Source organism: Xiphophorus hellerii, chromosome 7 (genome assembly GCF_003331165.1).
Source record: "Xiphophorus hellerii strain 12219 chromosome 7, Xiphophorus_hellerii-4.1, whole genome shotgun sequence".
Taxonomy (NCBI): domain Eukaryota; kingdom Metazoa; phylum Chordata; class Actinopteri; order Cyprinodontiformes; family Poeciliidae; genus Xiphophorus; species Xiphophorus hellerii.
Genome location: NC_045678.1, coordinates 4,093,434 through 4,116,898, shown reverse-complemented (window position 1 = coordinate 4,116,898; position 23,465 = coordinate 4,093,434). Strand labels below are relative to the sequence as shown.

Genomic DNA, 23,465 nt, shown 5'->3' with positions numbered 1-23,465 from the left:
TATTTCAGATATAAAGTTAGTTGTAAACAGTAAACACTTATTAGGATGACCTAATAAGTGTTAGGTCAACTTAAGTTACATGTAGTTACATACATATAGAGAAAGAGGTTTCAGATACCTATTGACACAGTTATGCCAAGATCTTCTTACCATGTAAAGTGAAGAGTAAAAACAACGTCATAGCTATCTTAAAACTAACTGCATTAAATTTGAATTACAGTTCAATTTTAAGAGCGTTAACATTTCACAAATATTTCTTTAATTATGACAGCAAAAAATTGTTGTACTACAACGACCTGCCAAATAGTAATACTATCTATCTATCTATCTATCTATCTATCTATCTATCTATCTATCTATATATATATATATATATATATATATATATATATATATATATATATATATATATATATATATATATATATATATATATATATACTTGTCTGGAGCTTCCAATAAAGAAAGCCAAAACGGCAAATAAATCATATTAAATGGAACATTTACAAAAGACCTCCAGTAATTTTGATAAAATTGAAAATAAGCTACAGAATATTTTCTGCTTCTGTGGGGTGAAGTGTGTTCAGAGTTATTCATATGTTTACAACCTGTCTCAGTGTGTGATTTGGATGTCTTTTTTTCTTTTGGTATTTATCAAAAAGTCCATGTGCAACGTTGCAACAAATATCCTTGACCAGACCGACAACTGCGTTGACCAATAGGAATCAGGGAAATTTCGGTTACGTAATCATAATACAATGAGAAAGGCCAATCGCGCGGCACGAGGCGGGCCGGCGGAGCACGTTTTGATGTGTGCGTGCGCGTGTTCGCGACCCATCAACTGAAGGCCCTCATGTGACCGCGGAGGAACGCCGCTGATTGGCCACACGGAGTGGAGGGCGTGACGACGGTGGCGGCGTGCGTTTGCCTATGTGACACAATTACAACAACTTTGAGCCGCTGGTTGGGGGGAAGTTTGCGAGCTTATCAAACAACTTTCTCACTTCTGGTCCCACATTACGCCAACTCCATGCATAAACCGGGACTGGAATACGCGCACTGTTTTGACGTACAATGAAGAGCGCGGAGGGGAACTTGAAAGGATCGCTTCCTTGAGGATTTGGCAAGAATCACGCTGCGCCCCGTTTTAACCCTGGATTGGTGTGCGACGGTCCCGCTGCTGCCGAGTTCCGCCGGAGTCGCCCGGTCCCGCTCCCCCTCTCGGTCTCTCGCCATGAAATCGTGCGGACTATCGCTCACGGCCGCTGCCCGGAGCCTCGGCGTTGCTGCTAATGACGAGGAGAAAATGGCGTCGGGAAAAGCGACTGAAATCGAAGAGGACTTTCCGAAGCTAACAGCACAGGAAAAGGAGAGCCTGGTCGGAATTGACAGGTTAGATGCCTAACTGCAAGAACAGTCTTATTCGCGTGTATTTTTTCTGTTGTTCTGTAGCTTTTACTAGTGAAGTTGGTAACAACATGATCGCTCCCCCCACTAAGTAACACGGAACCGTTGTCTGTCCTTTACTTGCAGTTCACTGTTTGGATTTCATGGGCTTCAAGAAGATGGCGCCAGAACGAAGGCCTTGCTGTTAAAGGTATGCCACTAAAAGCAGCCTCACAGCCGCCTCTGGCCGCTATCTCCTCTGATGAGACACATATCCAACCTGAAACGAATGGTACAGACCTCCCTACGCCGCTCTACGTGTATGAGTGCATCCTGGCCTTCAATTTCACTCCCAACTTTAAAGCTGAGCCAGCGACCGCCTGTAGAAGCAGAGTTATTCCAGGGATATAACGCAGCGGCAGGCGTGCATCGGTGTGAAACGCACCTTTGATAACAGAGACAACGCTGTTTTACGGGGAAACTGAACGCATCTCCGCCCTAACAGAACTGTCATCGGTTCAGCATTTACGGTCGCATTTTGTAGCGACAGCCTAACTGTATTTTGTGCATCATAAGCATGGCAAATCATATCATCTTCACACCTGCTGTTACTTTCTTGAGTTTGTTACATATGCAGACAAGCGCCCCTTTTCTGTGCAGGGAAATAGTGATAACTTTTGTGTTTATGTAGTTAAAGTGAATTACAGAGCTGCACGTGGACACAAATCTAACAGTTTGCGTGTGTTTTTGTAATATTAGTTTCCAAGTCGGCAGCAATATTCGGCTGGCACAAAACAAGCCGATGAAACGGCAAGCCAGAGTTTGATTGTGCGTCAGCTCTCTCCCCGGTTAGCATGCAGCGGCTAACCGTCCAGCGGTGTACACCCGTCTGCACTCGCACTTATGCACCCCCTTTTTTTTTTACATTTTGGGCTAAAAATACATGCCTTGTGTTAAGGTTGCAAAAAATAATGGCTGCTTCGTGTCACCCAAGATGGCGGGGGAGGGAAGAAAATACCCAGAAAAGGTTTGCTGCCCTAGCTAGCTAGCTAGGTAGCTGCTGCGGCTAGGCTAACCTTCATTCGGATGAGAGATAATCACGACGAGGGAGTTCAGTGTTTATAACAAAGACGAGTGATTAAAGCGGAAGCCGGGGAGCGACAGGCGGAGTAAACGTGCACTGCTTGGTGAACACGCACAAAGCGTGTGTTTAATTACAGTCCGTGTTTCTGCCACAAAACTGCCCGTGCGGACTGTTTGTTCAACATGTGGCTCACTGGAGGTGGAGACATAGCAGGGGGACAATATATCCAAGGGTTGAGAAGGCATGTTGGCAACACTTTCCAAAGAGTCGTAATGTCAAAACAAGTGGGAACATTTAAAACGTCATTAGATGAACGTAAAATATTATCCAGGAACGCATACAGGTGCATTTACAGGTGCAATTCATTTTATATTGTAATATGAATAATATAATCTTAAAGGGGCAGTATTATTTACCTGGAGTATTGCCTTGATTCTTTCATGCATATTTGAGAAAGGTTTTAATCTCCCATGGGAACCATTAAGCTGTGCAAAACACCTGGTTGGACTGAGCGCTGCCTTTGAGCCGCAGCTCCTCTTCAGAGCTGCAGTTTTCAAGTGTCTATATTACAGAGTGACCCTCCTGCTCTCGGCTCCTCAAGACTATCCAGCAGCAATTAGCAGAAACCTGGTGGAACTGCACATCTGCTGAGCTCATTTTAGGAGCTACTTTTCAGTGCAACGCTGGTGAAAACATTGTTAAAGGGTTACTAGAGGAACGATGTTGTGATTATGAAATAATATTTCTTTTAAGTCATATTTGATACACTTAGCATTTTTACAACTGAAGGTAACATAGTTACTTGATTGTGCTATAAATTATTAGCTGCAAATGATTCATTATTCACTAAAGGAATGCAGTTATTGCCTTCTTGGCAGGAAACTGTTTTCTTTTTAAAAGAACTGAATTAATCATTTGGTTGCATCTTTTAACGCATTTCTAATATTGTGTAAAAGGCTTTATTGGTTAAAGGAAAAAGCTGCAGAACATAAATTTTAAAAAAATCTGATTAATCGATTAATTTCATAATAATTTACTAAATCAATCATGTTTTCCTCTTTAAAAAAAAAACTTATTTGCTGCTGTGTCTTTTGATGAACATGTAATATCGTTTAAAATTGCTTACGTGATTAAATGGACAATCTGCAGAATTAACTTTTTTTTTTGTCCCAATAATCAATTGCTATAAACAATCATCTAAAACACATGTCTGAAACAGGAATTAAATTGGTTACTTGTTTCTTTTAATGTATTTCCATTTATTGTATAAAAAGCTTAAGTGGTTAAATATATATATTTTTTTAACCAATTTATTTATTTATTTATTTTTATCAGAGTAGTCGATTAATCGTTACAGGAAACCCTGTGTTCAGCGAGAGTCCAGCTCCAGTTTGCTTTGCGTCTCGGGGGTAAATGTCCAAGGTTTACATGTGAGGTTTCATTCTACAAAGCTGTGGTTGTAAAATGTCGTGTTTTCCCTCTAAATGCTGCACGTTGCTTCTCCCCAACCGTTTTCCTGGCTGTCTCGTGTCAGCTGGCACTCTGCCGTGGCGGCGCGACGGCGCATCGAGCCTCATTTGTTTAGCCGTTGTTTAGATACCAACTCCGAGTCCTTATATGGGCGTTTGGCTCGTAGTATGCAAAACGGCTCATAAACATGTCAGATTATGACCTTCTAGGAACATTTAAAAGCCTTCCTCAGACGTTGGCTGCTGTTTAAATTGTAACGTTGACTCGGTGTGGCCACTGAGCTCTCGCCTTGATGTCGTTGCTTTAGGCTGTGAGCTGCTACAACGGCCTCATCCTGAAAGCAGAGGGCAAGGTGGATCCTGACGTCTTCTGCCAGCTCGGCCACTTCAACCTCCTGCTGGAGGAATATTCAAAAGGTAACAATCATTTATTATACTGTATTTGTATAACTTGATGAACTGAACTGAATCTTAAGCTTTTCATATTGTTCCAAAATGACTCGCTCATGTTGGTTTTTGTTGTCTCGTCCTTCACTTAGCATTATCTGCATACCAGAGGTACTTCAGTTTACAGTCGGACTACTGGAAGGTGAGTCTGATGCACGTTTTCCAGATCGCAGCTCATCAAATGGAGAACAAATTGTGACACAAACTCTCTTACATAATTAATCCAAGAGAGAGAAAGAAAAGAGAAGTTTGGCTTTGATTTAACGTCAGACGGTAGAATAAAAAGTTGAATCATTTTATTCTGTATGTGTAAGTTTCTGGTCTCAACTGTAAATAAGTAGCTGTTGCAGGTGAAGATGTTTAAACATATTAAAGAACCCAGTTTTTTGGGCCGTTCCGTCATAGAACTATATAGAATTATGACATGACTTTAGCATTTAAACTCTTTAAATGCTAAAGAGTTTGTGGGTTCTCTTTAGCATTTACATCTGAGAGGGAAGAAGGCTAGGTTTTGCACCTGGTGAAGCATTTCTATGTATTTTTTGTAATACTATCCTGACTCTATTGTAATAATATTCTGACTCCCTGCTAGCATGACTTCCATAAGTTCGGCCCCATTTTGTCTAGGCCTGCCTTAATAAGCAATAAATCAGTTAATCACAAGATCAATTATAAGGAGCTCAATAATTTCCATTTGCATGATTTATCATTTCTATTTTTTCTCTCTTTCTACAAAAAACTGAATGGCAAAAGTTTTCAGTCTAGTGTTTTGGTCTCAACTAGACCTTGTTTTGAAGGACAGTTTTGTTTAAAGAGACTTCATAATTCCTTTTGTTGTTTCTGTTTTGTTTGTTTGTTTTAGATACTTAAAATGTCTTTAAAAAAATCACCAGATTTAAAAAAAAAAAAGTTCATTAGAATTTAAAGTTTATTGATCTTTGAGAATGTCTTCTTGCATTACCATTATGTTACTTGACAATGGTCTCAAAACAACATTATCATTTATCGCAATAATTTCTGGGGCAATTTATTGTCCAGCAACATTAGTTATCATCACAGGTCCCACATTGACCAACGTCGATAGAGGGTTTATACTAACGCAAGCTACGTTTCCATTGACTTTATAACTGCGTAATTTGACATTTTGAAAATGAAGTCGCTTAAAGGAAACACTGCAATTTTGAAAAAACTCTTGGTTTTTGCCCAATTTTTGCCACTTGGATGAGATGTTTGTCTTTTTTTTTGGTTTATTTATTTTTTGGTTATAAATTAGTTTATTTCAGCAACCAGATGTTGCCACTGGCACAAATGAAGAAGAAGACAACAGGAAGTAGTTGGAGGGTGATGGTCCCGTATGTTTTTTAAACACTTATTGCGTGAACAAACTTATTCACATGTGACTTTAATTGCTTTACTTATTTAATGGAAACCTTGCAAAATGGTGGGTTTTTTTGGACATTAGCATAATATTGACAACGTTGACAACATTTGCAATGAAAACACAGGTAGAGAGACCTGGAGTTTGTGGGTTCTGTTTAGCATTTACATCTGAGAGGAAAGGAGGTTAGGTTTTGCACCTGGTGAAGCATTTCTTTGTATTTTTCCATTTTGGACCCATTCCCGACTCAAATCTAGTCTTTTAGTTACCTTTTTTTTTTTTTTTTTAGTCTACTGACTCTCAAGACGTTTAGACTGGTGTCGAGCCTCCTGAGTTGGCAGCTGTCATAGTTCTATGTCTCTATAGTAAGTAGACTATTGTTAGAAGTTGAACACTAAGGTAATATGCAGCTTCCTTCAAAGGTTTGCCATTGTTTGCAGTCATTTTACGCTAAGCTTCACACAATCATTGCTTAAATTAGTTGCCACTATAAAAGTAAGAGTAAGTGTCTGAGTTGGTTGTGGTTGCTAAAATGTTTCTCTTAAATGGCAATATCTGTAGACAAAAGTCTCAAGTAGTCTGTCCAAATGCTGCTATTCTTAATAATGGCTCCATGCTCAATCATATCACCTGTCCCAGTTCATATTGGGACCAACTGAGGTGGATTGGGCTGAATCACTGGTCGGTTAAGTGACCCAGAGGAAAAAGAAAAGTATGATCTGAATGCAGCTGAAGAAAATTAATCCTGGGAAATGATCCTGTTATGTTTTTATTAATATTTATTTGATTGGTCAACTATTTATTGTTTAAGCTGCTTTGTTCTGCGATGTGATTTCAGCAGAAAATATAACATTCTTAGGGCTGCAGCCAACAATTATTTTACTAATTGATTGTTCTCACTATCAATCAAGAAATCAGGTTTTAAAAAATGGGCACATTCTCCAAATTTTTTAAGCACAAAAAAATCTTGGACATTAAAAATTATATAAAATGCTAATACAGAAAAAAAAACAATTCTATTCATCAAAGTAAGAAAATATTCTATTGCCTAAAATGGAATAACAGCATTCCGTTAGTGAACTCAGTCACTTGTAGCAAAGGATGCATCTACAGCTAAAACCCCCCCAAAACCCCACTTTTTCACAGAATTCAAACAAGGTGAAGCTAAAACATGAAACTTGAGTTCTGGCTAAAAGCCGTTTACTAATATTTATTTTTTAGCTAGCTATCCATCCATCTTATCATTTACCTCTTTATCTACCTAGCCATCTATCCATCTACCTCCATCTATCTGTCTAACTCTTTACCTCCTTCTCTACCTAGCTTGCTACATACCTAGCCATCTAGCTATGTATCTAATCAAATTGGGTTTTTATGCACGATTTGGCTGTGCTCTTTTAGCAAATTGCCTTTTTTGAGTCTGTATACTCCAATTATTATTCCTCCAAGAATTATTCAATTCTTAAATTAGTTGATGATATTTCAATCAATTAATCTTGATTAATCTGATTAATTGTTTCGGTCTTAATGTATTTGTTTTCCTCTTTAAAGCCAAGGAAACCCTGCTTAAATTTAGAAAACCTAAAATTAAAGTTTTCTGCCAGTGTTATATCAGAGCTGGTGTCTGTGTATTGATGTAGACAAAGACAGTGTGACCGGAGATCAACGCCATATATTAATATATCCAGAACTGCAAGGCAGCCTTTATTTCTCGGGGAAAAAAGGGCTGGAAAGAGTCTTTAGTAGACTCTGAAAAGTAGAGAAAAAGTCTATCAGAGGGATGAAGCACACCATAACCCCCCCCCCCCCCCCCCCCCCCAAAAAACCCAATCAAGAATCAAATATAAAGCCAACAAGACCTCATTCTCCTCCAGTGCGTTCCAGAACGACAAGGCTGAGGTTTCATTCACTGGTGCAGAAATGGGGCTGATTTAATGCTCATGTGGATATGCTGCTTGTTTTTCAGATTTGGGTTTATAGCTTGGAGAGACGGCATTTAAAATGCTTGGGACACCATTAAATTCTAGCTTTAGGTTCTGGCCAGGATCTGTGCTGTAATCATTGTAATGTGTTCATCTAAATCAAGTCTGATGTACTTTCTTTCCTTTTTTTTTTGTTTCCCCAGAATGCTGCCTTTTTATACGGCCTTGGAATGGTTTACTTCCATTACAGCGCATTTCAGTGGTAAGTGTTATGTTTTTCTCCTAAATGATTTCCTTAGACTAACATGGATTAGTTAATTAATGGATTCATGTCAGAACAAAAGCATTTTTAAGGACACATGAGTCCTGGATGCTGGATGTACTACTGATGCTTGTAGCCATGGCTAACAGGCTATCCAGTAAGTGGATATGATCATTTTCCTGCTAGTTCAGGGTTCTTTGGTTGTATTTTTTAACCCCATCTTCAAACTGGAAAATCAGACTTGAAGTTCTGTTTCATAAAAATGGGGGAAAAAAAGAAACTTTCTTGGCCTCAGGGATGATGTTTAATTCTGACAAAGAAAGATATCACACTATATGCTGATGATATTTTGATGATTCCAGAAGTTCTCTGGAGAATAGGATATGTACTAGAGGTGAAATGGTACAAAAGTGTTTGTAAATGGTTCCATAGGCTTTCAACAGGATTTAGTTGTTAGAATAAATGTGTGCTTATTGACTTTATTACTGTCCCTGCATTCAGTCAGAAGGTCATGTAGAAAATATTTATTATTTAGAAAAAGGACATTACATTCTAGTTGAAAGCAAATGTTACATTTCATAGCATAACAGTGGTAGCCAAGTCATGATTGAATTACTTCATTATGTGTTCATTTGTTAAATTGTAGTACTTAAACTGTAAACTAGCTGGGATAAGAGCTGGGTTAGCGGTGCTAACCCTAAAGCACAAATTATAGACTAAAAATAAAATATAAAATGTCAAATATCGGTCGTTTGACTAAAGGTTAATCAAAACAAAATGATAATGTTCACAGCAATGGAAAAACCACTGGTGGGGAAGAATACCACGCTAATTTTGTGTTTTGCTAACAATTTAGTGTTTGAAAACATTTAGTTCACTTGGCTTCCTCTAGATCGTTTGTTCCAGATACATTCTAAAGTGCTAATGTACTTGGGTATTACACATGTCATCAACACATGGTGGGTAATCAAGATGGTTGAATTTAGCCTTTTAGCATTAGCTCCCTCTGAGTACCATGTTGGTGTAGCGCCTTAGCATTAGGTGAACAAATGTCTGACTCGTGAGTTAGGGTCAGACCCGCTAACGTTTTAGTTAGCACTGCTAACCCAGCTGTTATCCCAGCGGTATTTTGCTTGGATATTTCTCTACTGTTAACCCTAAATTTTTTTCAGTTTTTTCTTTTGTAAAACATACCTAAAATATTTGAAGAAAAATCCATCTCAGGAAGCTGAAATATCTAGGTGTAATGCAACTGGACATGCTATTGGCTGGAATTTGCAAACCAGCCAATCCAGAAGCTCTATTTACTTTTCTTGCCGCTGATTGACTGAGCCTCCAGGAGAGGAAATGAGGAAGTAGCATGTTTATGAACATCTGGTAACACTGTGAGGTTACCTGCAATCAATCCATAACTGATAAAGGGAGGCGTTCTGTAATAACCAAATACATTTTGTAGTTTTTCACTCTGTACTTTTCTGACTGTTATCTTAAGAGCAGCTAATAGTCCTTTTCCCTGGACTCAGAGGTTATTATCTATATTAGCCATAGAGGTGTCATCCCAGAGTAAGTGAGAGAGTCAATGTCAGCGTTTAGCTAGCATGCTAAACAGAGACCGTGTGTGATACTATTGGTTTTATTTTTTTTTAAATTTTTTCCATTTTTTTTCTCCGAAAGAGTTTTTGCGGCGCTAGTGGCTCGTATTTTTTGCGACAGTAGGCAGACAGGAAAGAGGGCGAGGAGAGGGGGGAGGACATGCGGCAAAGGTCGCCGGGACCGGGAGTCGAACCCGCAACGTCCGCGTCGAGGACTAAGGCCTCCAAACGTGCTAACCCCCTGCGCCACCACAGCACGCCCCTATGGGTTTTATTTTGAAAGAAACCAGAAGTAATGCGCTAGAGTTGTTTGTGGTAACTAATTCACAGACTGAGTAACGCTTCTGCTTCTCCACTGAAGGTTGGAAAAGGTCGGAAAGCAACTTTTATGCCATCGATGTGAGACATGCGTCATAATTCTGCCCTAGAAAAAGCAGGAAGCGGTAAATCCGGACGTAAAAAATGGCTGAAAATTATGATTGTGAACTTATGAAAGGAGTCTATCAGTGGCATCACAGTCCCACCGCTCTGACTACACATCCAAACAGACTTCTCTACACAATTTACAGTCAATGCTCCACAAAACACTAACGTTATTACTTGCGCTCTCTTTTTCTTATCTTCCTTCGTCTGTTACAATCCTGTCAGCTCCCATTGCTGAAAAACTTTAAAATCCATCCATTCGCAGCTCCAGATAATGCGCTGCTGTGCGACGTCTACGTTCTCCGTTTCGCTTTGGGGTAGTAAACCATTGACGCAGAAGTCTCACCTCAGTCGGGTTTAATTAGCGGTATGAACAACTGCGCGAAAAAAGATTCCAGCATAAAAATTGGAATTGGCTGTCAAGACCTGCTGTGTGAACATAGCCTCTGACGGCAATTCTGAAGAAAAATGCAGTACTCCTGGTACGCATCCCTGATGACACCTAAGCGACTGCAGCTAGTCACCTGTATCCTTGGCCACAGAAGTAGTAATGGCAGTATTTTTTGGCTTTATAAAACATCTGTGAATAAAATGAAGCCCCGTTTGACTCCACTCTATCATGTCCATCTTGAACTGGAGACTGAATAGAAGCATTAGTCTGCCAGAGCTGAGGGAGGGGAGGGTTGTCATTAGGTTGGGTCCAGGGGACAGACTATGTCATGGAGACCAAGGCTGAAGGAATGCTGAGCTGTCAGGTGGGGAATATTGTTTCATTGGGGCGTTAGTGTGTCTGGTGGCCTGAGTGTTTTAAAAAGTTTAAGTGGAGGTTTAATTTTCACCAGCTAGCATCTATGAGTCAAATGCGGTAGTTAGCTTTGTGTTTAGTTAAAAAGTAGCTTTTAGCTGGTTATGAGGTTTTACAATAAAAAGTGGAGTGTGTTATTTTTTTTACTGGAGCTGTCATGTTGCTGTGTGGTACAGTCTATCGTGCTGAGGAGCTTCACTGGATGAAGCCTGGGAGGGAAAGAGGGAGAGGGCAAACACAGAGTGAGTGGAGGGAGGGAGTACTTAAACTGAGAGGGGGAGGGGCTGGGGGCACTGAGTTCAGTGTGTGTGTGGCATGTTCAGCAGAGACCACAGTGCTTTTTCATACAGGAAAAGGGCTGCACGCTGACATGCATTTGCTATTGTTGCTATAGTTACACAGCAAGTGGGTTCAGTTGTAAACGGCTCGTTGCCGCAGGTAGGGTCAATTCTGTTTTATCAAAAGGGCTGGATTCATGTTGGCGAACATGATCACATCATTTCATTTCACTAGATCGTGTCCAAGGAAAATCTTGAGTTTTTCGCTGTTAAATGATCCTGGTTTTGGTAGCATTGTGTGCTAACAAAAGCAGTGCAAATTACTCTGCTTTTGAAAATACTGAAGGTATTCTGCATCATCTTGATGCTATGAGCCAAAGCAATTAGCTGTTGCTGTTTGCTGTAAAGCACTCTGCTGATATTCAGAGAGCCCCTTCCTGAATCTTCCAGTAAGCGAATGCTCTTAAACTGAGAATCCACATCTCTGAGGTTCATGCTGGAACATATTGTCCTTTCAGAGAGGATGTATTACTGAGCTCAGTGCTACTCTGCATCATATTTCATCGTCTCTCTGAACCAAGCGTCTCATGTGAAGCATTCAAGCGAGATAGCAAACTAACAGTTTCTAATATTGGTATTAAGATGACCAAAAAAAAGACTATCATTTTTAGTTTTTTTATACATCTGTAAGACATTAGAGCAATTCTTCTCCCAAAAAATGTTCTGATTTCAGAAATGCAGCTACCTTGTGTTTAGAAAACATTAAACTCACTGACTCCTAAATAGGCCTGTCGTGATAGACGATAAATCAATTAATCGTACGATAAATTAAAACTATGGACGTCATTTTAATTATCGGCATTATCGTCTCTTCCGGCCTTTTTCTCTTTCTGTTGATGACACTGAATGAAAAAGGGCTCAACTCCGGTGCTCTCCACTGACTCCTCCCTTCCTCATTTCCTCAGTGTAAACCCCAGCGCACACCACACGATCTTAGAGCTGTCGGCCGATTGTCGGCCCATTTTCAAAACCTGACAGATCACACATTAGCCGACAGAAATCCTAGGTATAACGGTTCGATCGTGTGGTGTCCAACAATGGGCACAAAATAATGGCTACAAGTCCAGTGAACTAATTTTAAAACCAGGCATTAATCAATGCTTTACTACAATCTACCTGCAATGCATGTGGCTAGTGTCAGCGTAAAGTCCTGACTGAATGAAAATCATTATAACCTATTTACATCACGTTAACGAAGAACAGCTGAAAAGTTACCGGGTTTATCAACTGCGGTAGCAATTTCGCTCCAACTCCTCCCCTTGTCATTTCTATATTGTTTGCACAACATGTTGAATAAACATTAATGTTGTTTCCACATATTATCTCCAATGTCCGCTGGACTTCGGGTTGCGTCGTGTCAGCTGTTTGGGATTCCCCTCCGTAATTTCCCCTCAGAAAGCAATCCGTGCTTTCTGATTGGTTACCTGTCACATTCAACAGGCTGCTTAAGATCCCAGTTGGGGAAAACCTCTGATTTGGATCGGAGCGGCAACGACGATCTACCGTAACACACCACACAATCTTAGACAGACCAACGTTCTAATATTGTTGTAAGGGGAAAAATAGGAGCAAAAAATCATGTAGTGTGAATTATTGCATCAGGTAGTCGATGTGCCCATCTTCTCTATTTAAATCTAATTATTACTGAAGGGCAACATAATATACAGACTTCATAATCTACACTCTTTTGGTTGAATGCAGTATTTATTTCCACTTTGGCTTTATGTTGTTTAGTTTTTATTCAAGTGCGTTTTTTGTTAATGGAGACTGAGAATCCATTTTATTTTTGTTTTTGGTTGTTTTGTTTATTTTGTTTATCAGTTCCAGTGTTTAGTGTTCTTTTGAAAATAAAGTGTATCTATCTTTGGCAGGAAATCGCATGCATTATTACGTCATTTCCATTAAATCAGTGTAAAAAGGTCTTCAAACAATATTATCTTTTATTGCAATAATTTTTGAGACAATTAATCGTTCAGCAAAATTTGCTATCGTGACAGGCCTACTCCTAAATGAACATTTCCTAACTGTATGTTGGAAATGTTGTCTGTACATGTTGTCAGCGCATCCTTATTTATGTCTTAAATACATCTGTTTAAAATTGAGGCCTTAAATTATCTTAAATTCATTGAGAAACAATATGTTGGTATTAAATGTTGATCTTTAATTTTGTTGTGGAAGGACTATCTACTCTCATTCTATGTAGTTTCTTTTTTAAAGTTTTCTTTCTGTAATGCAAAACTTTGAGTTGCACAGATGTCTTCACTGAATTCTGTGACTCAAGGTGGTGGCGACTACTGGTCACTAGCTGCTACTATATGCAAAAAAGTTAGCTAGCTTTTTTTACATATAGCAAGCTGGCTTTATGTGAAACAATGGTTAGTTTTTTTCATGTAAAGCTAGCTTGCTTTTTTATGTTTAAAAAAAAAGCTGGTTATACGTGAAATAGCTTTCTAGCGTTTTACGTAAAGTTAGCTTGCAAAAGTTTTAGTAAAATTAGCTTGTTAGCATTTTATGTTAAGTTAGCTTGCTAAATGAAAGCTAACTTGCATATTGCAAGCTATATGTAGATATAAAAGCTAGCTATAGGCAATTTTGTGACTCAAGGCGGTTAAACCTCATGTTCTGCTCCTGGTGATGATATTTTCTATTTACAGCAGATTAGTGTAGCACAATCTGCTGGGCAATTAAGGCGTTCCAAGAGGTGCTTTACATCGACCCAACGTTTTCCCGAGCGAAAGAAATTCATGAAACTGAATGAAGTCCTTTTTTTTTTTTTTTTGTTTAGCACATTTCAGCAACAAGGCAGTTCAAAGTTTTTCCATAATTAAAAAAAATAATACTAAAAGCACTACAATAACAAAATAAAGACAAGTAAATAAACTTAGACCTGAATATCAAGGAGAGTGGTTTTTATTTTGAAAACTACTGTTTCGACATATGAAACTCTTATTTTGAGGGAGAAGAAGTCATGATAACTGGACTGATGTAAGGGGAACTGTTGCCATAATTCCCACATAGACACTTCTCTGTGCTGTGAATTAACATATGTACCTGAAGCAGCTTGTTTGAGCAGTGCTTTTGTTCAAAAATGAAATCCTATAATGAAGACCAACTATTCCTAAAGATTTGATTTAGAACCCATTTGGCTCTGATCATTGAAATGCATCCTAAGCTTCTAGTTCTGAATTTCTCAGCCTTCATGGACATCCAGGAGCCTTTTCGTTACTTGAAATCACTAAATAAGATATGATATTAAATGGATTCCTCAGTTATATGTGCCTATTAAATACTCTGGCAGGACAATCATCTGAGTCAGACTTGAGTTTGTTTTCAGCTTGTGATCTTTTTTTTCCCCTCTCTCCAGGGCAATTAAGGCGTTCCAAGAGGTGCTTTACATCGACCCAACGTTTTCCCGAGCGAAAGAAATTCATCTGAGACTGGGGCTCATGTTCAAAGTCAACACAGACTATGAGTCCAGCTTAAAGGTAAATCAGAACGACAGACTGAATGATGAGTTCTGGGCTGTTCAGGTGATATACAGGGAAAACATTAACTGGTTAAAATGTTTTGTTTTTTACAATTTAATTCAAGCCGTCTCTTAAATCTAGCCCAGTATGGCTGACTGCTGATGGATTACATCAATTCAACAAGACGTCTGTGTTCGATATGAAAGGCCGGTACAGTTGTTGTTGAGTCAGTTTTCATTGGTCTGTGCTGGAAGCCTGAAATAGACTCCATGTCTCCAGTTCTTCTGACAAAAGCTGTTATTAGGAAGAGTAAAATTTACACCTGTGAACCAAATCTGTCCAGACAGTTCTGGCTCTGCCGTAGCCTGAAACTTTCAGATTGTGATCTGATCCCTGGCCTTGTTATGGTCCAGACGTTTCTCATAGACATTCCTGAATATAATCTGAACTTTTACATCAACAAGGTTACAGAAACCCTTAAGATCTGTCTTGCACATGGAAAATTGACTTATAATCTTGTCTGTTCTCAGATTTAACTGTTGGAGAACCCTTAAAACTCTTCATTGCTTGGTGTGTCCAAAGCAGTTCAGTTTTATATATTTTTTTAAGAGCATGGCCAGAGTAGTTTTTTTACTTCTTACACAGTTGACCCTCGTCTACTCCCTGTTTAGTATTCACAGATTTATTCTCTATTCTCTGATTCTTCTGTGGGACGCAACTCACATTATTCACGGAAAAATTTGCTGCATACATATTATTTCTCAGACCATATTTAAAATATTCTAAAGATTGGGAAATGGCAATACTAAACACGCCACTGACTGGTGTTTACAAAGCAGCCAATACAGTAGGGCTGCTGATTTTCCTTGGCACTGATTGGCTGTATCCACAGGAGAAGAAATAAGGAAGACTGTAGATATTAGTTTCTGCAATAGAGCTATTAATGCGTATTAATACATGCTAAGGTGTATTTGGTTTATTTGATCTAAGATTTCAGCTATTAACGAGCAACTGTGGTCCCTAACCCCAACAAATAAATGGTTCCCAAAAGATCAGACTAGAGGTAAGTTACCCCAAAAATGTGCCTTCTTGAAAAGCAACAGTGAACACAATTACCCATTAATGTGTTTGGAGTCACTTGGTAGCATTGTAATGTAGAGAGGTTTACTGATGGGGACCAGTACACGTTTTCACTAATGATACTCATACCGATATCTGAGGTGTAGTATCGGTCAATACCCATCCGATACAGAAAAAGTGCAGAATTGACTCAAACACAGACAGAAATGTACTGAATTGCAAATATATTTGATAACTCTGCACCAGTACAGCACACTGAAATGCACCAATAGCTTCACAATCTTGGTCAAACATGTAAAAACACAACTTCAGTGTTTTTTTAGTATGTGCAAATAGGAGTAGAATGGCCAATTTAAAATAAATAAGGAAGAAACTGACGAAGGCATTAGTTTGACTACCTTGGTCACACATGTAAAAAGTAAACTGTAACAAACCTTCTTTCAAATGTAATTAGGAATTCTAAATAAAATGTAAAATAAATAATGCATTACGTCGCTCAGAGTAAAAAAGCATTGAATTAGATGGAATAGATCTGCCCTTACAGTTCGGGCTTATTATCTGTATGCACCAATACAGATATTATCGGATCAGTTCATCTCTAGTAATTCATCTTAGTGAGAGCCTGTAGTTATTAAATAAGAGGAGTCCGAGGATTGAACCTTGGGGTACCCATCATGTGATTTACGCCTACTCTGATGAGAAATCCCTGTGAGCGACATTTAGACCAGACGAAGCCCTCTCTGGCTGCAGCTAGTGCTACAGTGTTGCATTGAGCAGGCTGCTCATGCTGTTTGTCCTTAATTTTGGACGCGACGCTCCCTCTCGGTCCTGAGTCACTGCCAGCCGCTCACACACGATTCACAGCCACACACTCCCACCAACAGAATCTCACACATGCCTGCCCCAGTTACCTACAGGGAGGAATAGGCGCCTCTTCAGAGGAGCAGGGACACAATAAAGGTAGAGAAAGAAGGGAAGACGTGAACGATCCTGATCAGATACAGAATCTGCTGCAATCCCATTAGGAACCAAACGTTACATACGTCTCACCTGTCTTTGTCAATCCCACCTGTGCTCGTTACGTCAGCTCAGGGGAAACGTGTCTGCATCAGTTTGTGTGCTGTTGCCTCCCGCAGCTGCAGAGAACAGGTCTGAGGAAGGAGGGGAAGCTGGTGTGCGTGTGTGTGTGTGCGTGTGTGTGCGTGCGTGCCGGTTCCTGCTTTGAGGTATTGTGTGTCATCTCCGTGCTCTCTCTTCTGCAGCCGTCTGCTGAATGGTAATCAGTGACACCAGGAGAGAGGAGGAGGAAAGAAGGGAGGGGAGACAGATAAAAAGAAAGACAGCAGAGAGACGGGGGAGAGAATGAAGAAAGCAAGATGTGAGGAGGGAGGTGGAATGCCAAGCTGACAATCCTGCGGCATTATCTGGCCGGCTGTAGAGCGAGTGTGAAGGATAGAGAAGTCTGAGGGAGACCCACCGTCTAGGTAACGCCTTTTAGTCTCTGAAATCAAGGCATGTGGGATTTGGTGATGTTTTTTTTACTGCTAATGCTTGATTTTTAAAACGCCACTTTCTTATGAGCTGGTTCCGTTCATTTGTTCATGCAGTAATTTGGATAGGTTTTTATCTGCCTGACGTTTACTGTGAGTGTAGCAGAGCCCGGGGTAGGAGCTATGTTTAGCCTCGGCCTGGATGACTGATAACGGCGCGCGCCTCGTCAGAAATCCCCACGGATGTGCCAGAGGAGTACCTACTGGCTGTTTGTGGTTTCAGCGGGTTCTAGTCCTCAGAACGTGACCCAGATACTGTCGGCTCCTTTCCAAATGCGTGAACCTGCACAGGGTCACTCTGCCGCCTGTCACCTTGAAGCCACCTACGGATGTAGAGACGGGATTCCAATTTTTGGTTGATTTGAACCCAATCTAATGTCTCCTTAAAGACGAACGCAGGAAGACAGAAGACCAGCTTTTAAAAGGATTTTTTATTTCTAGGTAACCTGCCGTTGGCAACAGAGGTGATGTCACACCTCTGAGAGAGCAGTTGATGTAAAACAGGCTTTTAGCAATCTATCAAAGACGGATTAAATGAACATGCAGTGGATCTTTTAAACTGTTATATGCGATTTCTATATGCAGTACATGTACATTTTTCAGTCTAGCGATTCGATTCAAATGGTTTTCGATTCAGACACCAAATTTCCTATTCAGTCTGGAGATTGTTTAAATTGTGAGTGATAAGAGGAAAAGATAGTGTATATCAACTTCCATCAGTTCAGATTGAAACAGAATTGGGTTGGTGCATAAATTCCCAGTATTAGGTTAGCTACTTCTTAAATAAAAAAAATTCCAAGAATTATTCAAAACATATACTCGTAATGCCGCATACTCACAAATAGGAGCGACAAAAACATACAACTTAAATGCGTTTTAAAATCAACTTTCGAATATGCAGTTAGCATGGTTACTGCAGCTAGCCTTACAAAGTGTGTGTTTTTTAGAAAATGTCATTTTCACCTTTCAGGCCTGATTCATACATTAGATTCTTATCAACAGCAAGCCAAGCCCAGCTGTTGTTGCTCCGGTGTCTGTGTGCGTTAGGAGGGACTCTCAGTCAGAGCACGGCACCAATCAGGAAACACAAAGATCTAGATAGTTTCTCAGTTTCAAGGATGCAAAAAAAAATTTTTTTTCCCTTTTTATTCCAATTCTTCTGGTCCTCCCGCCAGTAGACTGTACATCAAACCAGTACCTCCTACTCCCCGAGAGGCTTTCGTGAAAACTGTAAATCTGAGACAAAACTTCACCAAAAGTGCTCTTGTCCGTTCCGACCACAGGGTTCACCTTCACAAACACAAAGATGTATTTTAAACTGAGATTCGGAAAGGCGGTTAGCATTTCTAAGGGTGTCTTTACACCTGATAATAATGTGGACTTGGTTTGATTGGGGGACCAAAGTTGCAACAGTTGTTCCATTTTCAGCTTGTGTGGTTCGCCTTCACACTGCACTGTGGAAAACAAACTAAACTCTTTGAAAAACCAGTTCACCCTCCTCGCCTGTGTTGGTGCTGCACCAAGAATCACTGAAGTGCAGAACTTCAGTGAACCAAAGAAGACACTGAGTGCAACTTCCTCCTTCACAAGATGTAAACAAAAATGGAGTAATGTCAGATTTTAGAGGATGTAGGATTTCTCTTTTGTTTTTGTTCTTACCCAGAATACCCTGCACTATAGTCCGCTTACTGCTTCTGGTGTTGGCGTTGACAAATGCTGCCAGAGTTCACTTCAACCAAACCTAGGTTTTTAGGCAGACCAGAGTTTGGTTTTTTGTTCTGCATCAGAGTTTGTTTGCACATTCACATTTCCCAAAACAAACCGGAGTAACTAGCCAAACAAACCAGAGTTTGATGAAAGTGGACTAGAGAGATCTGGTGTGAATGCACCCTAAATCTTCCAGGATAGACAGGAGTTGGAAACTGAAAGGATTCAATCAGATCAACTCTGCTAGATGACCTTTAGTCTTCCTGTTATCTGCTGGATGGATGTGGCCTTTCCTGGACTTGGCTCTTGCTAGCTGTTTTTTTTTTTTTGTCGTTTTGTTTGCGTTGTCCTTCATACTACAAATTAAACCCGACTGCAGAAACTTCTGTATGAATGATTTCCGACCCCAAACTGACCCGCATGCGCAGAAGAATGTTGAGGTCACACAGCAGTGCTCTGTTTACGAAACAGTCTGTTACCTTCAACTGTTATAAAAACGTACTGTATATCAAACATGACTAAAAACAACATTTGACAGAGGCACTTTAAAATTGGGCCTCTGTCTCTTTAAGAAGCATTTGCTTTTTCTGACACTACGCCTTCAGGAAGTCATCACAACAACAATCTTAGGAGTGTTGCACTGAGAAGTATTTCAGATGATGAACTTAGCCGATGCTCAGTTTCACCAGGTGTTTGCTAATTGTTGTTGACTAGTTTGAAGGAGCTAAATGGCGGGGGAAATCTTTGTGAGGAGACTTCAGCTCCAAGGAGGAGCGTTGTGAGAGCAAGCGTTCAGGCAGCCCTGAACAGTTGACACAGGCAATTCAACGATTTCTCAGACATGCGTGAAAGGATCAGTTCAACGGTCCAGGTATGATGTTTTTGTTGAGGGAATGACATGATAAAGCTCAAATAAAGTCAATTTTAGGGTGGTGTTTTCCTGCAGAAATGGCAGTTCTGTTGATGCCTTCAAAGGCGGTGTAGGAAGCTATCTTTGTGTTTCCTGTGGTGGTGGGGTTCAGAGTTCTAGACAGTGGAGGCTCCATCACATAAAACCAGTCTAGTTCAGCCCTGCAACGTCCGCCGTCCTCTCATGTTCTGGTCACCTGGGTTTGTTCACTGTTTGTTGGGAATCAGACCGGAGCAGCGCTCATATTTCCATCAGACATTGGCCCACACACTCTTTTTAATGACACAAATCACACAGACATGAGATCCTGTTTCCATAAAAAAATTAATTAAACCTTTTTCTTCTTTTGTCTCTGCAGCATTTCCAGCTGGCATTGATCGACTCTAATCTCTGCACTTTGTCCAAAGCTGAAAGTAAGTCGTAGCTAGAAGCTGAAGCAGTGCGGCGCTGCAGGATGGGGCTTTAACTAGTTATACGCCAACCTCGCTTTTTGCCTGCCGACCGCACTAGAACTAAGACACAGGTTGCCTAGGAGACGGCACGAGGAAGGAGCTGAAAAGACTTCCCAACACATCACACATGCACACTGATTTCTTATTACATGATTACACTGGAGAGTGTTAGACTCCCCCCGCCCATCTGCGCTCCACACTGCTGGCAGTCTGTTTTAATGGAGGTCCTCAGGGTGGATGGGAAATCTCCCAGATTGTCGTCATGGTTAATTTCTTCTTCTGCTTTTTCTCTCTTCCAGTTCAGTTCCACATCGCTCATTTGTATGAAATCCAGGTAAGCAGATCACATTTGAAATGATTCCCCGCTGTGTTAGCGACGGCGTATTAAGAGCCACTGTAGATGGAAAGAGGCGCGGAGAAATTTTGAGGTGAACTTCTGAGCTCCAAAATGCTATGAGAAATTTTAAGATTCATTTCAAATATTTTCTAGAGAAAATAAGGAAATTGTTTGAGCTCAAGTTGTAAATAAGTGAGGAAAAATTCTAATTTTGAGGTTCATCTCAGAAATTTTTTAGAAAAAAAATGCAGAAATTTTCTGAGCACCGATGGTCAAATATTCGCAAGAAAAAAAACTCAGAAATTTCTAAATTAGTTTCACATATTTTCTAGTAAAAAAATGTTGACGGTTTTTGAGTGTCGCTGATTGAATACTTGCGAGAAAAATACTCCAGAACTTTTAAATTAGTTTCACATATTTTCTAGAGAAAACGTGCAAGTTTTCTGAGCTTGTAAACTTGAACAGTTTTGACTTTTCGATCCCAGAAGACTCCCATGTCTGTTTCAAGAAAAAGACCAGGATTAATCTCACAATTTCTATTTTTCTCCCCTCGTAAATCAGGTTTTTTTTGAGCTAAGAGAATTTACTTCTTTCTTATAGAAAATGTCTGAGTTTAGCCTCAAAATTTGAGTTTCTTAGACTCTATTTTCTACCTACAGTGGCCCTAATAAGCCATCATATCTCCCACTTACAAATTGACCTGTACATTTCTGAAGGTCTTATTGATAAATTGTTTTGCAGGCTCCACTACTTGCATGTATATTCTGTTTCCTGTATTGTAGATATTTCTCTAGTAAATTCAAACCTTTACTTGAATTAGAGACAGGCTGGTTTTCATCAGGCTGTTGGGAGTTGTTAAAGTTTATTTGGTTCAGACTGGTTCATCTGCACTCTGACAGATGGGAGTTTAGTAAAGTTGCGGGGAAAAAAGTGTTTTGGGGGAGGTGGGAGATTTGGACCCCCCCTCTTCCCAATTCTTGAAATTTTCAAAAGTTGAAAATTTTTGAAAATGTTAAACTTTTATTCATGACTTTAAAAAGTTTAAAACTTTTTTTTACTTTTAAGACTAAAACATTTTCTAGAAGATTTTAGATTAATATCAAAATTTGATTTATGTTTTCAGAAATGAACTGCTCCCCCCCCCCCTTTTCAATGCCCCCAATATGCCACTGCACTATATTCTTGAAATGAAACAATTTTAAACATTTGGTAGCCTGATCCTAAAAATCCAAATCCATATCACAGAAGGATCACTGAAATAAATGGCACTGTTTGAAAAATATTTTCCATCATTTCTAAATTCTTTTCTTTAGGAAAAAAATAATCGACATATTACCTTTTTTTATTATTTTTAATGCTATTTTTTTGTCCTGTCTGTCTGGCAGACATGTGGCGTCTGGCCTGGCTTGTACTATTCCTCCCCTTCCTCTAAATTAGTGGCTCTGTCTGGTCATTAGCAGTGTGAGGACGGCTGTGGTCTTTGTGTCCAGATAGGGCCATAAAACGCCGTGTCTCCTGTCTGCCTCTAACCGCCTCTGCGTCTCAATCTGTCTGTCCCGCAGAAGAAACACAGAGCGGCGAAAGACGCGTATGAGAGTCTGCTGCAGATGGAAAACCTTCCTGCTCAGGTGAAGGCCACCACACTGCAGCAACTGGGTAAGTGGCTCCGCCTGATCTGTTATTTTCCGCCATGGGTCAAAGTTGTAGCAAAAGTGCTGCAACTTATTCTGGTTTGTCTTGGTTTCCCATCCCCCTGCCTTGACGATAGCATGTGTGTGTGTGTGTGTGTGTACTTCAGGCATAAAGTTTTGGTCTTTGAGAATATGGTGTTTTTAGAGGACAAATTTATTAGTAAAACTGGTCCAGTTGTGTTTGAGGACAGAAGTTACTGAGACTGTGGGAAAGATTTTTGTGTTGTGGTTTAAAGCTGCTGTATGTAACTTTTATAACAAATATCTATTTTTTTTTATAGTTGTAGAAATCTCCCTGCTCTATGCTACGCTACAGCTGGATCCCCACAACATATTCTGTTGTCAATGCTAGGCTAGTTGTGCCACCGATACCGGTAGATAGACAGTGTAAAGGATAAACAGAAAGTTGTTACTGCCATTAGTACACCAGGGTGATTGACGGCACTAAGACCCTCCCCTTTGCTTTGATTGGTTGTGACATTTCCTCTTGACTTGGGGAGGAAGTGGAGGAGATGAATGGTTTATCTGTCTCATACTGTCATGACATTGTAACAGTTTTAACAAATAAACATTTTTGCAGTTACATACTGCACCTTTGTCGCCATATTGTTTTACACTGCAATGCATTCTGGGTAGATGACGTATGCTAGGCTCTACAGCTCTAGCACCATCATTTTTGTGAACTACTTCTCAAATGTTTGTAAAAATATTGTTCAAGACTTAACAGAGGACTGATAATGTGACGACTTCTTCATGTTTGATGAGGTAGCCAGCGTTTTTATGACAACTGAAGGTAACACAGCTACTTGATTGTGCTATAAAATGGGACTATGTGGCTGGAAAATACATAATACTGCCACATTTAAGAGCAAATTTAGCATCAGTTGGCTAGATAAGGTTTGTTTTTGCCACTGGCTCACTTCTGTTGCCAAAAAAATAAAGCTAGGCATTGTGGGAGTTAAGTCTGTAGCAAGCACGTAGCTACTGCCCAGGGTCACAAACAGACCCCAGAAATATCACAATTTATGTTGTGCTTTATTGTAATACAGCAGGATCCCTCAACCATCCCTTATATTTATAGTTTCTTTTTCCATCTTAAATATTATTAAAGGTGGCATCAAAAAGGTCTTAAGTCTTAAATTTGACTTGCTGAAGTCTGCAGCTA

General features: G+C 39.9%; 1 protein-coding gene across 4 annotated transcripts in view; it reads left to right on the top strand.

Annotated features, from left to right (window-relative positions):
• Positions 1–825: 825 nt before the first annotated feature.
• kdm6a (lysine (K)-specific demethylase 6A) overlaps positions 826–23,465 on the top strand; it is a 42,395-nt gene continuing 19,755 nt past the window's right edge. The window contains exons 1-10 of one of the 4 annotated variants that reach the window (XM_032566902.1): positions 826–1,392; positions 1,534–1,597; positions 4,248–4,356; positions 4,479–4,528; positions 7,890–7,948; positions 13,786–13,846; positions 14,532–14,591; positions 20,179–20,233; positions 20,572–20,606; positions 22,172–22,265. In XM_032566902.1, the coding sequence (XP_032422793.1) occupies positions 1,235–1,392; positions 1,534–1,597; positions 4,248–4,356; positions 4,479–4,528; positions 7,890–7,948; positions 13,786–13,846; positions 14,532–14,591; positions 20,179–20,233; positions 20,572–20,606; positions 22,172–22,265 (745 nt within the window). In that variant the 5' untranslated portion in view covers positions 826–1,234. Of the gene's footprint in view, positions 1,393–1,533; positions 1,598–4,247; positions 4,357–4,478; positions 4,529–7,889; positions 7,949–13,785; positions 13,847–14,470; positions 14,592–16,716; positions 17,138–20,178; positions 20,234–20,571; positions 20,607–22,171; positions 22,266–23,465 lie in introns of those variants that run through there. The other 3 variants (XM_032566901.1, XM_032566903.1, XM_032566904.1) reach the window with 3 other exon arrangements.